Source organism: Rutidosis leptorrhynchoides, chromosome 3 (genome assembly GCF_046630445.1).
Source record: "Rutidosis leptorrhynchoides isolate AG116_Rl617_1_P2 chromosome 3, CSIRO_AGI_Rlap_v1, whole genome shotgun sequence".
Lineage (NCBI taxonomy): Eukaryota > Viridiplantae > Streptophyta > Magnoliopsida > Asterales > Asteraceae > Rutidosis > Rutidosis leptorrhynchoides.
This window is the reverse complement of record NC_092335.1, coordinates 569,919,056-569,933,416: the sequence shown is the minus strand read 5'-3', so window position 1 is coordinate 569,933,416 and position 14,361 is coordinate 569,919,056. Positions and strand designations below refer to the sequence as shown.

General features: G+C 36.0%; 1 protein-coding gene across 1 annotated transcript; it reads right to left on the bottom strand.

Moving 5' to 3' along the window:
* Positions 1 to 1,464: 1,464 nt before the first annotated feature.
* LOC139898637 (protein-S-isoprenylcysteine O-methyltransferase B-like) lies at positions 1,465 to 3,459 on the bottom strand. Its single transcript, XM_071881389.1, has 3 exons — positions 3,341 to 3,459; positions 2,555 to 2,626; positions 1,465 to 2,475 (listed from the first exon to the last, which is right to left on the bottom strand). Exons 2-3 carry the CDS (start codon positions 2,622 to 2,624, stop codon positions 1,868 to 1,870), a joined length of 678 nt encoding a protein of 225 aa, XP_071737490.1. The 5' UTR covers positions 2,625 to 2,626; positions 3,341 to 3,459; the 3' UTR covers positions 1,465 to 1,867.
* Positions 3,460 to 14,361: the final 10,902 nt, after the last annotated feature.

The window sequence follows — 14,361 nt, the reverse complement described above, 5'->3', positions numbered from 1 at the left end:
GCATTTCTTTTATTATTATTATATGTGTTCAACTTTAAAACCTCTGAATAATGTATGGCCTCATCACATATATAATTAAGAATATTGTATGTGATTAGCTTGCAATGTTCACGATGCATGCATGTAAATATCCCCAATTTTGGGGGTATTTTGGTAATTTGCTTTTTCTCCCCTTTTCTTTACAACCTTTTTTTAACTTCTTTTTTAATTTTGTTATTTTTCGAACGTCCAATTAATCAACCGCTAACCGACTAAAACCAGCGATTGTTAACCGATCGAAATCCGGTTTGTTTTCCTCATTGAAACTATTGTACAAACAATTTAAATTTTAGAACATACTAAGGGAAGCCATGAACCCTTGTTTCAAAAATGATTTTGGCCTTTGCTGGTACTTGTCATCTTCAAATTACCTAACTCTTTAGTTAGCATGCCGTGAAGAATTACCTTATAATTGCATGACTGGATGTGGTTGTGCGAGTTGGTTATCGTATCGGCTCATCCACAACATTAATTCATTCGTAATCATCAAAAATCGCAACAAATACTCAATAAAATTGTGTTATCACTATCATCATATCATATCCTCTTGCATCAAAAATATCTTAGTCCTGTTGTTGGGTGATACTTTATGGGACTGCACGAATACGATATACGAAGATGCTACAAGGTGTTTGGTGCACTGAGATTTCCTAAAAGGAAGATGGACAGGATCAACATGTACTTGGAGATAACCTGTGTCATTTTAGAAATAATTACAGTCATTCTCTAAACATTTGTTGATTAATTGGTCAATTTCTTTTTCTAATTGCATCTTACCAAGAAAACATCAGAAAGGGCGATTGAATTGGAAATAATATGATTTGGAATTTATGCTGAATGAAAAGCAATTTATTTCATGTATTTAAATATTTAGTGTTCGCAAAACCCTGTTTGTTGTTTAAATGTTGCGTTGCGTTGCATTGCATTGCATACCAAATATTATTTATTTACCTCATCATTGCTAAATAAATTGACATTTTTGTACAATTAGGAAGATAACTTTGAGCATCAAGTTAACTAAAACAAAAAAAAATTGTGATGCACTGTGCTATGGCAAATTTCTGAACTTTTCAAGTATGGAAGCAAACAGAGCAGCAAAAGTTTGCCTGAATGGTGAAAGCAAATCCAATTACAGAAGGTAATAATTTTTTAAAACTTGCATTGGGATATTTATTTTCCATCAAGGTCACTAGGTATTAATACCATAGTGAGCTATATACCTCCTTAGATGAATAAGCATAAAACCAGGTCAGACTACATCAGTTGACACAAGACAAGAAAACTCGCCTTTTGTCCTAAGAGCACGGGGTATCGTTCAGTGTCAGATGACGGGACGCTGACTAGACTAATACTGAAAACTGACATTGGTGATAAAGGGGGGAATTCGTTCAATGTCAGTTTTAGTGCCATAATGGTGTAGGGTCCACTTCAAAATTTATGAAGGTGATCAGCTACTTACTGCATCATCCGTCCGTCTTCTCCACGCATGCACACGCGCGCGCACACACACACATTTTCGCCGAACTAAACCTGAAGAGGGGATCCAAGGTTGAAAAACATATCAACTACATACAACTAACTATACAAGGTTCTATCCATTAGAGCACCACATCTCAACCTTACCAACTCAGTATTAAAACTAAAAAACTGCAAGAAGATTCTCTTAGTAATCGAACTTCTATCAATCAAATTCATAATTCAAATGAAATATTATAACAGAAACTACCTATGCATCAAAACTACTATGACGACGGATTCGATCTAAAAGCCACCACTATAAAAAAGGTTACAACTTTGTGCCTACAAACAGTATAATATGTTAATCTTATCACTTCACAAATGGAATCCCAGACGGAACCCGTTTAGCAAAATCCTCATACTCCCCAAAAAACTGTCTTAAAAAGTACTCCTCGTACGGTATTCTTTTATGAAAAAAGTTCCAAACGACTAACGCAAACGCAACACTCGAAAGTGGGTTACACAACATTATTTGAGTACCAACTGACCAAATCATAAAACCCGTGTACCCGGGATGACGAACGATACTATAAACTCCATGAGTTACCAATTTATGATGTTCCTCATGATGTCTTTGAATAAGATGAGTAAACGCCCGTCCAGCAGTTATAATAGCGAGCTTCCTTATAACTTCCCCAATAATAACCATTAAAAGTCCTAAATTACTTATCCACCAATATTCCTTTAACCCGGGGAAAAAGTAAAGTTCGAGCAGATATTCGAACACGGATAGGATCATGGCTAAGATATATTGTTGGCTGATTAATAGAGATTTAAGAGTTACATTTGATTTACCGTGAAATGCGAGTGCTAAAAGGTATTCAGAACCATGAAAGAAGAATACTGCAAAGAACATTTGTGATAATTGTCGGGAAGCAGTGTAGCTGAACATTTTTTCCAGGTGTCGATTAAGTGAAACTATTCGAATAAAATGGAGCGTTTAGTTAAAAGGTGAATGAATTTGATCAAAAGTTATAATGCAACGTTTACTGCAGACCTGAAAAGGGAGAAGAGCTGTACATATAATGTAATACAGATTCTGTCTTTAGGTTAACCAAAAAGCGCATTTCTGCAGATAAAAATGAAGCGTAAATTAGCTAAATCTAGTATCAAAACATAACTGTACTGCATTAAAAACATGAATACGATCCAAATTAAGTGGCAGACATTAGATCAAGCGAAACTTGATGCTATTGAGCACTTTATGTGAGTTAGTTAAGACCATACTAGATTCACTCAATTTTGTCGGTTAACAACAGTTTGTCTATTCAATCTGCTGCTACTTCAAAACTTGTTCTACCAATCAAATTACAATTACTTCAAATTTATGTATTCTGCGCCATAAAAAGTTGCATAATTTAAAACAGTCTATGTAAATAATTGCACCTAAATGATGGTAAGTATTAATGTTTACAATTATATTATATTTCATATGAATATGAAGTTGCATATCATGAAATATGAATACCAACACCTGCAATAAGCGATTAAGACCCAAAAGAAAGGTGTACACATATAAAATATTTTTATTATTATACTCAAATACAATAACTTTATTTAAGAAATATATACATATGATGAAATAGGAACTATTTAGTGACGAAACTTGATAACTGTCTAAGAGCCCTAAACCACTAACCAAACCAAATTCAGTGATTTAAACATGAGAAGTGAACTTGAAGTAAAAAATATAAAATTCGATATCAATAACAGGAGTAAAGAATGTTACTGTGAAGGGAAGAAATCGTGTATGTGTAGTAAATAAAATAAAGAAAAAACTTACACAAAATCAGGGGAAACGCAAAGAGGGGAGAACAATCAGAAGTTTGATGTGGTGCCGTTGTCGACGACACAATCAATTAGGTTGGATCTGGTATTTGAGCTGGTTTTTTTTTTTTTTTTTTCCTTTCCTTTTTTTTAGACCAGTGTTAAACTTTTTTTTTTTCACTTTTTTTTAGACCAGTCTTAAACATGACAGAATTCCTATAGTTAATTACCCGCTAGTTACCCGCTAGTTATTCGTCATTACCCGTAATGAACCATAGGCACGCATTAGTTAACCGTCTTAGTTACCCGCCTTCACCATGAATTTAATAGAAATGTTTAGGTTAGTTACAGGAATTGTGAGTCCCAATGGCTTTTTATTGTTGGATTTGATGTTTTATTGCTTGTACGTTGTATATTAATCGGAGTATTGTTTTAGTCATGATAGGGAGTGTTTAGTTATAAGTTGATTATAGGATATTGGTGTTGATGTGGCGCTGATGTGGAAGGTTAAGAAGAATAGTTTAGTTACGATAGGGAGTGGCCTTACCGTCACATCAACATCTTCTTCCTATTCCAATCACTAAATGCTAACCACCGCAACTTCATTAAATAATTAATTTATTAAAACATAAATTTTATTATTAATTAAAAATTACATTATTAAATAAAAAAATACAAATACAAATTCGAAATCTAAGATTACATTGCATAATTAAATGAAAAAAAATTAAACTACTCGTCGCACTCGTCTTCGTCTTCCTCCTCGTCTTCGTCTTCGTCCTCCTCTTCATCCTCCTCTTCATCTTGGTTATTAGTGCCCGAAGGTCCTGCTTCATCATTATCATTAACATGTTCAGGAATTCCCGAAAGTCTTGCTTGTGGGTTATGTCTAATATGTGCATTTGGTGGTAAACTCCAAATGTGTTCGATAAGGTTGCCTCGGAGGAAACGATGAATGGTATAATCGCGTATTTCTTTGTCCATTCGCAAATGCGTATCTACCCTTTCTCGTATTGTTAATGCACGACGAACCGGGTGATAATCCTCCTCTAACCCACAAAAAGCTCGACTGATCAAACCAAAATCGTTACGTGTGATTCAGATTTCGGGTTTGAGTGCTTGATTTGAGAAAAAGAGTAAGTCGAATGTTTTTAACTCCAATAATTGTGCAAACCCCGATTTGAAATTTAGATTTTAAGGGCGTAAAACAATCGATTGAATTAACCTTACCCAATCGGAATCGAATAAGTTAATATCTCAGTGTGAATTGGCTCCGATGATGATCGGAGCGCTGATCAGAATTAATGCTAACGACTGGAGTAATGCTATCGCAATTGATTTGGGCAGAGTAACATTAATGCATCCAGTGTTGTTTAGATGAAAGATCTTGTTTACGTATTTATAGATGTTTTAGAGGGAATGATGACGTGGCACATGTCCCTTTCATGGTTGTAACGAACTTTGTCAATCCCGATGGGTGACGTGGCACCAGTCCTTTTCATGGGAATAACAGATCCTAACAAACTTCCCAAGATTCGCGGGCTGACGTGGCATGCAACTTGCTTGCATGCTTGTTCCGTTGTCAAGTACTCGTTCCGGGATGAAGTGCCTACTCCGGGACAATGTACTTTCTCCGGGACGTCGTGTTTGTCCCGGGAAAGTATCCTTATGTCGGGTTGGAATGTCGTGATGGTACTGACGGCATGTTGGTTCCGGTTAAGGCATCACGGTGCTCTCAGTCTAGCCAGGAAGGTTTTGCTCTCTACTTGTTCCAAGTGTTTTTTCACGGTTATAGTTATCATGACTGGCTGTTATGATGCCGGTTATGTGTATGTCATCCGGACTCTTGGTCTAGCCATTCGTCCGGCATGGTAAAGTTGCTGAGATGATGTCGGATCGATGTTGGGAAAGGGTCCGTATTCTGGGACAGACGGTGCTGGGTAAGATCCTTGTTGGGATGCTTGCTTATTTTGAGACGAATCATTACGCGTATGATTATCGACCATTATCTTCAGTTATCATGTTGTGTAAAATTATGCACGTATACATAATGCACTGAATTTTCTCGATATATAATTGTCTTGCAGGACTTTTAATGATTGCAAAACGACCTTGAAGTACACCGAAAACCCGTTCGATATCCTTTCTTGCTGAATCTTGGTACCTTTTGAATTTTGATATTTTTGGTTCAACCATACTCCTGAACGATTTAACAAGTGTCACCCAATCAGGATAAATTCCATCCGTTAAATAATATCTTTTTGTAAAATGTTTCCTATTCACCGTATAGTTACACGGTGGAGCTCTATCTTCAAGTAACTCTTTGAATAAATCGGATTGGTTTAACACATTGATATCATTATTTGAACCAGCTGGTCTAAGTAAGCGTGCCAAATCCACAAATCATACAAGGCGACCGCTTCCAACATTATTGTTGGGCGACCATGATCGCCTCGTGTGTATTGACCTTTCCAAGAGACTGGAAAATTTTTCCAAGCCCAATGCATACAATCTAGACTACCGAGCATGCCCAAAAAACCATGTATTTGCTCATGTTTTGTAATTAAACGTTGAACATCTTGAGTATTCAGTTTTCTTAAATATTCGGTTGAAAACAAATGTATAACACTCTTACAATAATTTTCTAAACAACGATATGATGTTGTTTCACCAATATGTAAATACTCATCAAAAATATCGGGAGCAACACCGTATGCTAATTGTCGTATAGCGGATGTGATTTTTTGATAAACAGTAAATCCGAGTAAACCGGTTGCATCCCGTTTTTGATGAAAATATTTAAAGTATGAAGGAATAGGTTCCTGAGAATAACTGAGTATACCTGCGGATATACGGTTAAACAATCGACTGCTCATTCGAAACCTTCTTCAAAATTTATCTTCGGGGAAGGTTGGTGTGTCGAAAAACTAATCATTCCACAAGAGTGTAGCCCTTACAACCCGATCTCTATGAAAAAATCTTCTTGGATTTCTCGGAATAGGTTCTTGATTTTCTTCTTCTTCTTCAGCATCTAAAAAATCAAGAATTTCGATTTGTTGTTGCGGATCGTACGCACTTGTTACTTGCAAAATATCTTCGAAATCGTAATCGATATTATTCATTTTGTGTAAATATATTTTGGATATTGTTGTAAATATAGTGTTATATATTGTGGATTGTGTATTTGTTGTGGAGTTGTGGAGTATGTATATATATAGAATTAGAAATTGAAATAAAAAATAAAGAATAAAAACTAAAAGATATAGCCGTTTGGAAAAAAACAAAAAAAAAAGTCGTTTGTTTAAATTTGATCGTGTAACATCCACGTTTTGGGTCTAGTTGAAATGACCATGGTACCCTCGAGTATGGCGTAATTAGTGATTTTAATAATTGTATGTTTATAATTAATTGTGTATTTGGTTAAGACCAGTTTTTGATAAGGGTCACATAACAGGTTCGTTTGTTTAATTTGGACTCCGTTAGGGCCTCCTAACGAGGTACGAAAGATATTAGATAACTGGTAAATACCCGTGTATTATGGGGTATGGGTTTTAATACCCACTTAAGGAGTAATCTGGACACTTCTTGTCCATTTTCCCTAAATTGAGAAACAAGAGACCGTACCTAACATTTATCACACTCTAACCCTAATCTAATTGTAACACCCCGTTTTTCTGTTACACGTTATTCTGGATGTTGTTTGAGTTACAAGGTGTGTAACGTAAATTTTCAACCCCGAATAAAGTTTGAGTTGATGTTTCAAAGCCTTACCATTAGAAAGAATATCTTATTACTTTTTCAACGATATTTGATTCATCGAAAACGGAGTTACGGTAGAAAAGTTATGGCCAAAACAAGTTGCTGAAACCTGTTTTGCTCGACTGCCAGTATCTGTAGGTTGGAGCGGCGCTCCGATTGCCTCTGATGCGTTTTTCAGCATTTTTAAAGGGTTTAAATGAGGGGTATTATAGTCCTTTCGCATATGGACGGGTTTGGTGTCATAACCCGTCCTTAACCATAAGAACGTGTTAGATAACGTATGATTTCATTGCGAGGTATTGACCTCTATATGTGACATTTTTTTAAAGAAAAACTGCATATATTATACATTACAAACCATGATCCTTATTTTTGATACAAGCTTTGGACAAAATAAAGATGATTATCGTTTAGCGATAATCTTCGACTTACAAACTTTACAAATGATAATAACAACCCGATTTCTAGCATATTTTACAACACAAGTTCTTGGATATGCAGTCTTATTTTTGACACAAATATGCGTACGCAAGATCCTGCTTAGATTCAACATGATGCAGCGGAAGCTTCTAATTATCACCTGAGAATAGACATGTTTAAAACGTCAACATAAAGTTGGTGAGATATAGGTTTAATGCCGGCAGCGATATAAATATAGACCACAAGATTTCATATATAAACATTTTAATAAAAATATTCTAAGTGGTTGAGCACTTGGTAACCATACTTAACATTTAATCACGTCGCATATTCCCTTTATTATGAAATCTTACTACACCGTACCAAGTGTAGTCACGAAACGAAGTACTGTGCAACCGTTGAATACTGGTCGTCCAGTCCGGTTGGGGTTGTCAGGCCCGATAGATCTATCAACAGGATTCGCGTTTACAATACCGCTGTAAATAACAGTTACCAAGCTACAGGGAAGTATGCCAGTGGTACAACTCAACGTAGAATATATTTTTCAGTTACTTGTGTCCATATCGTAAAACATAAAATACATGTATTCTCATCCCGAAATATTTAGAGTTTAAAAGTGGGACTATATACTCACTGTTGTCTTGAAGATATATATAATTTGACTTGGTCTCCGGTTGATATCACGAACCTATCCATATATAATATATCAATACCTTTTCTTTTTAGACAAACGTCACATATATATACTTGTTATACTTTTAATACTTTGAATAATTCCTTAGTCCGTAGTTAGCAGTTCGTTGTTAGTAATTCAATTTTAATGGTTCATTTTTAGATGTTTAATATACCCGCAATGAAATAAATAAAACCCCCTAACGAAATAAATAAAACCCCATCGTATATGTATTGGTCGAGATTAATCTTGACCCACGGTACCGGTGTTGTCAAATGACGTGTTGCGTACATAAAGTACCGGTGTTGTCAAATGACGTGTTGCGTACAAACATGGGATCTTATGATTAATCTTCTCGTGTTGTTTGCGGGTGATCCTGAACCATATAAAATTGAATTATAAGTACATATATATAAAATATCATGTTATCTTAGAAATATGTGATTTTATTTAATTTTTCCCAATTAATCCCGAAGTTAAACAAGTCTTAGATATCCGATCTCGTTTTGGTCATAGTTTCTTCGTTACAACTCCGTTTTCGTTGATTCAACTTGTCACTTCCTTGGATCGAGTCCCTCTTTAAGACTATGAACTGTAAATACCTTAGTTTGTATTCGAAATCACAGGTCATAGGTCAAACTTTAGTGAAACTTATGAAGTTAATCATTTTCCATCATGTAAACAACCTTAAATGATTATTTTTCTAAAAATACTTATACTTTGAGTTAAATCATGAAATTTTTATGTGTTATCATATTCATAGTAAAAATCATTTTTCCAGAAAATAAACCTCCAATTCAAAGTTTAAGATGGTTTTTAATTATCCAACCCAAAACAGCCCCCGGTTGCACTCCGACGTCGTAAATTCAGTTTTTAAGGTGTTCTTTGAAAAACCAAGTTATACCTTGTTAAATTAGCATATATTTATGATATATTACAGGTCTTGAAGTATTTTAAAAGTTAAGTTAGAAGGATCTATTTAGTTTGCAAACAAGTTTGAAAACATTCAAACTATGTTCTTGTTGTTAAAATTTTATACCACAAAATAAGATAGCTATATATATATGAATCGAATAAGGTTATGAACATAGATTCTACCTCAAGTTCCTTGGACAAGGTTGCTGTAAAAGAGGAGTAAAAAGCTAGAACCAAAAGGGTGATGGAATTGGATGAAAGATTGGAAGTAAGTTTGTGTTCTTGGAAGGATTTCTTGAAGTATTTTTGTATGGTTTTCTTATGGTGATTAAGTAAGGTTTTTGAAGCTAAATGATGGGGAAAATGCTTGGAGATGATCAAGTATGAAGTTAAGAGTATTTTGAGAGAGAAATGGAAGTGTAAGTATGAGAAAATGGGGTGAAGAAATGGTGTGCATGCATAAAAACGTTTTTAGGTTATAAAGGAAAAAAAAGATACCTAACTTTGTTTTCTTGCTAAATAATTCATGCTACTTGACAAATGGTTGGTTCCACATGTTTCTTAATCATTTAAGGCTGCTAAGGAGCAGATTTTTATTGGTATATACCAATAGTAAATACATCTAGAAGCTGCGTATGATACGGGTACATATACTCTAGGTATACGTATAGAAATCTTTGAGGAAACGGAACGAGGATTCAAATATAGCTATCTTTTGTAAATATACTTATATTGTTTTATGTATGTAAGCCCTTTAAAAGTGATAAAATACATATCTATACGATGCATGTATAAGTAATATAGGTTATAAGTATTTACGTCGAAAAACATTACGTATAGTTATCGTTTTGAAAACTTAAGTTAGTAGTTTTAAAATATACTTATAACTTATTGTTATTAATACAAAATGAGATATTAAAACATTCTTAGATCATGTTAAATATGTATATATACATATATATACACAAACGTATAATTATCATATGTTATATAGTTCGTGATATCATCGGTCAAACTAGACGGTCAAACGTTGTGTAAACTCTTTTCGGAAATATAAATCTCGACAATTTGGATTGCTTATCATGTTGGTAAGGTTTAATTTATGTAAATATTAATCTTATAAGTATAGAATGATCGAAAAAGTGCGGGTCGTTACATTACCTCCCCGTTAAATAAATTTCGTCCCGAAATTTTAAAATTGTACCTATTTTGCGTCATCGAGAAACAAGTGTGGATACTTTTGTTTCATCTGATCCTCTCGTTCCCAAGTAAACTCAGGACCTCTTCGAGCATTCCAACGAACCTTAACGATCAGTATGTTGCTCTGCTTGAGCTGTTTAACTTCACGGTCCATGATTTCGATTGGTTCTTCGATGAATTGTAGTTTCTCATCGACATGGATTTCTTCAAGAGGAATGGTGAGGTCTTCCTTTGCAAGACACTTCTTAAGGTTCGAGACGTGAAAGGTATTATGTACTCCGGCGAGTTGTTGCGGTAACTCGAGTCGATAAGCTACCGGTCCAATGCGTTCGATGATCTTGAACGGGCCTACATATCTTGGGTTCAGTTTACCTCTTTTACCGAAACGTATTACACCTTTCCAAGGTGACACCTTTAGCATAACCATGTCACCGATCTGAAACTCTAATGGTTTCCTTCGGACATCGGCGTAGCTCCTTTGGCGACTACGGGCTGTTTTCAATCTCTCTTTGATTTGTACTATCTTTTCAGTAGTTTCATGTATGATCTCGGGACCAGTTAATTGTCGATCTCCTACTTCATTCCAACAGATAGGAGATCTACACTTCCTTCCATACAATGCTTCGAATGGCGCAGCTCCAATGCTCGCATGATAACTATTATTATACGAGAATTCTGCTAACGGTAGATATTTATCCCATCCGTTTCCAAAATCGATCACACATGCCCTGAGCATGTCTTCAAGAGTCTGAATTGTTCTTTCACTCTGCCCGTCGGTTTGCGGATGATATGCGGTACTCATATCCAAACGAGTTCCTAGTGCCTCCTGTAGTGATTGCCAGAACTTTGAGGTAAATCTACTATCACGATCAGATATAATGGAAATAGGTATTCCATGCCTTGAAACTATTTCCTTTATATATAATCGTAATAATTTCTCCATTCTATCCGTTTCCTTTATAGGCAAGAAATGTGCAGATTTGGTAAGACGATCAACAATTACCCAAATAGTGTCGTATCCCCAGGCAGTCTTTGGTAACTTCGTGATGAAATCCATGGTAATACCGTCCCATTTCCATTCTGGGATTTCTGGTTGTTGAAGTAATCCTGACGGCTTTTGGTGTTCTGCTTTGACTTTGGAACAAGTTAAACACTCCCCAACATATGTTGCAACGTCTGTCTTTATATTAGGCCACCAATAATGCGTCTTAAGATCTTGATACATCTTTCCAACTCCAGGATGTATCGAGTATCTTGTCTTATGTGCCTCATTCAATATCAACTTCCTTAATCCACCCAACTTCGGTACCCAAATACGGTTTGCAAAATATCGAATTCCGTCTTCCCGTATAACGAGTTGCTTCTCATACTTCTTCATTATTTCATTTCTTATGTTTTCTTTAGTAAGTGCTTCTCGTTGAACTTCTTTGATTTGTGAGTTGAGATTCATGCGAATTTTTATGTTCATCGCTCGTACTCGAATTGGTTCTCGTTCCTTTCTGCTTAGAGCATCGGCCACCACGTTCGCCTTCCCGGGATGATAACGAATTTCACAATCATAGTCATTTATCAGCTCGACCCACCTACGTTGCCTCATGTTCAGCTGTTTTTGATCGAAAATATGTTGAAGGCTTTTATGATCAGTAAACACAGTGCATTTAACCCCATACAAGTAGTGTCTCCATATCTTCAATGCAAACACGACTGCTCCCAGTTCTAGATCATGCGTCGTATAATTCCGCTCGTGAATCTTTAATTGTCGGGATGCGTATGCAATAACTTTCTTCCGTTGCATAAGAACGCAACCAAAACCTTGTCGCGAAGCGTCACAATATATTTCAAAATCATCGTTCCCTTCTGGTAACGATAAAATAGGCGCCGTAGTCAACTTCTTTTTCAGTAATTGAAATGCACTCTCCTGCTCAGAAGTCCATTCATATTTCTTCCCTTTTTGCGTTAACGCTGTCAACGGCTTAGCTATTCGGGAAAAATCTTGAATAAACCTTCTATAATAACCGGCTAAACCCAAAAATTGGCGTATCTGCATTGGTGTCTTAGGAGTCTCCCATTTTTCAATGGCTTCAATTTTTGCTGGATCAACCTGAATTCCTTTGCTACTAACAACGTGGCCAAGAAATTGCACTTCTTTCAACCAGAAAGCACATTTAGAAAATTTAGCATATAGCTGTTCTTTTCTCAACAACTCTAATATCAACCTTAAATGCTGCTCATGCTCTTGCTCACTCTTGGAATAGATAAGAATATCATCAATGAAAACGATAACAAACTTATCTAAATATGGACTACAAACTCGATTCATGAGGTCCATGAATACAGCTGGCGCATTCGTCAATCCAAACGGCATGACCAAAAATTCGTAATGACCGTAGCGTGTCCGAAAAGCAGTTTTCGGTATATCTTCTTCTTTGACACGTAATTGATGATAGCCCGATCTTAGGTCAATTTTCGAGTACACACATGATCCTTGGAGTTGATCAAATAAGTCGTCAATTCTCGGTAGTGGATACCGATTCTTGATAGTTAACTTATTTAATTCACGATAATCTATACACATTCGGAAAGATCCGTCTTTCTTCTTGACGAATAAAATTGGAGCTCCCCACGGTGAAGTACTTGGTCGTATGAATCCACGATCCAGTAATTCTTTTAACTGACTCTGAAGTTCTTTTAACTCGGACGGTGCAAGTCTATATGAAGCACGGGCAACCGGTGCAGCTCCTGGTACAAGATCTATTTGAAATTCTACAGATCTAAATGGAGGTAATCCCGGCAACTCTTTCGGAAATACTTCAGGAAAATCTCTTGCCACAGGCACGTCATTGATGCACTTCTCTTTTTCTTTCTTTTCGACTTTATTAACATGTGCTAAGATAGCATAGCACCCTTTCTTCAAGCACTTTTGAGCTTTCAAATAACTAATGAGTTTTAGCTTTGAGTTACCCTTCTCTCCATAAATCATTACTGGCGTTTTATTCTTACGAGGAATACGAATTGCCTTCTTGGCGCACACAACTTCAGCTCCTATTTTGGACATCCAGTCCATGCCGATTATTACATCAAAACTTCCTAATTCTACGGGTATCAAATCAATCTTAAATGTTTCTCCGGCTAAATTTATTTTACAATCACGGCAAATTTTATCGGCTTTAATTAGTTTACCATTAGCTAACTCAATCATGTACTTAGCATCTAGAGGTAATGATGAACAATTCAATTTAGCGTGAAAGTCTCTACACACGTAACTTCTATCAGCACCAGTATCAAATATAATAGATGCGGATAAGTTATTAATGGTAAACGTACCCGTAACAAGCTCCGGGTCTTCACATGCCTCTCTAGCATTAATAACAAATGCTCTCCCACGTGCAGGTCCGATATTCTTCTCTGGATTCGGGCACTGGCTCTTATAGTGACCTTGTTTTCCACACCCAAAACAAGTAATGGTAGCCAAAGCAGTTCTATTTGCATTGGTGGCAGGAGTCTTGGTACCATTTGTATTTGTAACGAGAGCCCTACAATCTTCAGCAAGATGACCCTTTCGATTACATTTGTTGCATACCACATTACAGTAACCAGAGTGATGTTTGTGGCATCGGTTGCATAAAGGATTTTGTCCTTTATAACCAAAGCTTAAACCACTACCCGCACCTTGCGTGTTTTCTTGTTTCTTAAAAGATTGTTGTTGGTTACCTCGATCATAATTTCCATTCCACTTTCTTTTGTTACCTGATACCTTCACATCAGTATTGGATACTTTCTTATCCATGATGACCTGATCCATTAGCTCGTTTGCCATGGTTATAGCTTCATGAATTGTCTTAGGTTTCGATGCTGTAACATTTGCCTTGACCTTTTTGGGCAAACCATCTTTGTACATTTCAATCTTCCGTTCTTCGGTTGGAACCAATTCAGGACATAGCAAAACTAATTCCATGAATCGCTGATTGTAGTTGGTGATTTCAGTACCAATAACCTTCAGACTTCGTAACTCATCTTCCAACTTCCTAACCTCGTTCCTTGGACAATATTCGTTGATTAACATTGTTTTG

Coding starts and splice junctions, on each gene's coding strand:
- LOC139898637 (XM_071881389.1), bottom strand. CDS start 2,624: ATGCGCTTTTTGGTTAACCTAAAGACAGAATCTGTATTACATTATATG. Junction 2,476..2,554: donor CAGCTCTTCTCCCTTTTCAG/GTCTGCAGTAAA, acceptor TTATTCGAATAG/TTTCACTTAATCGACACCTG.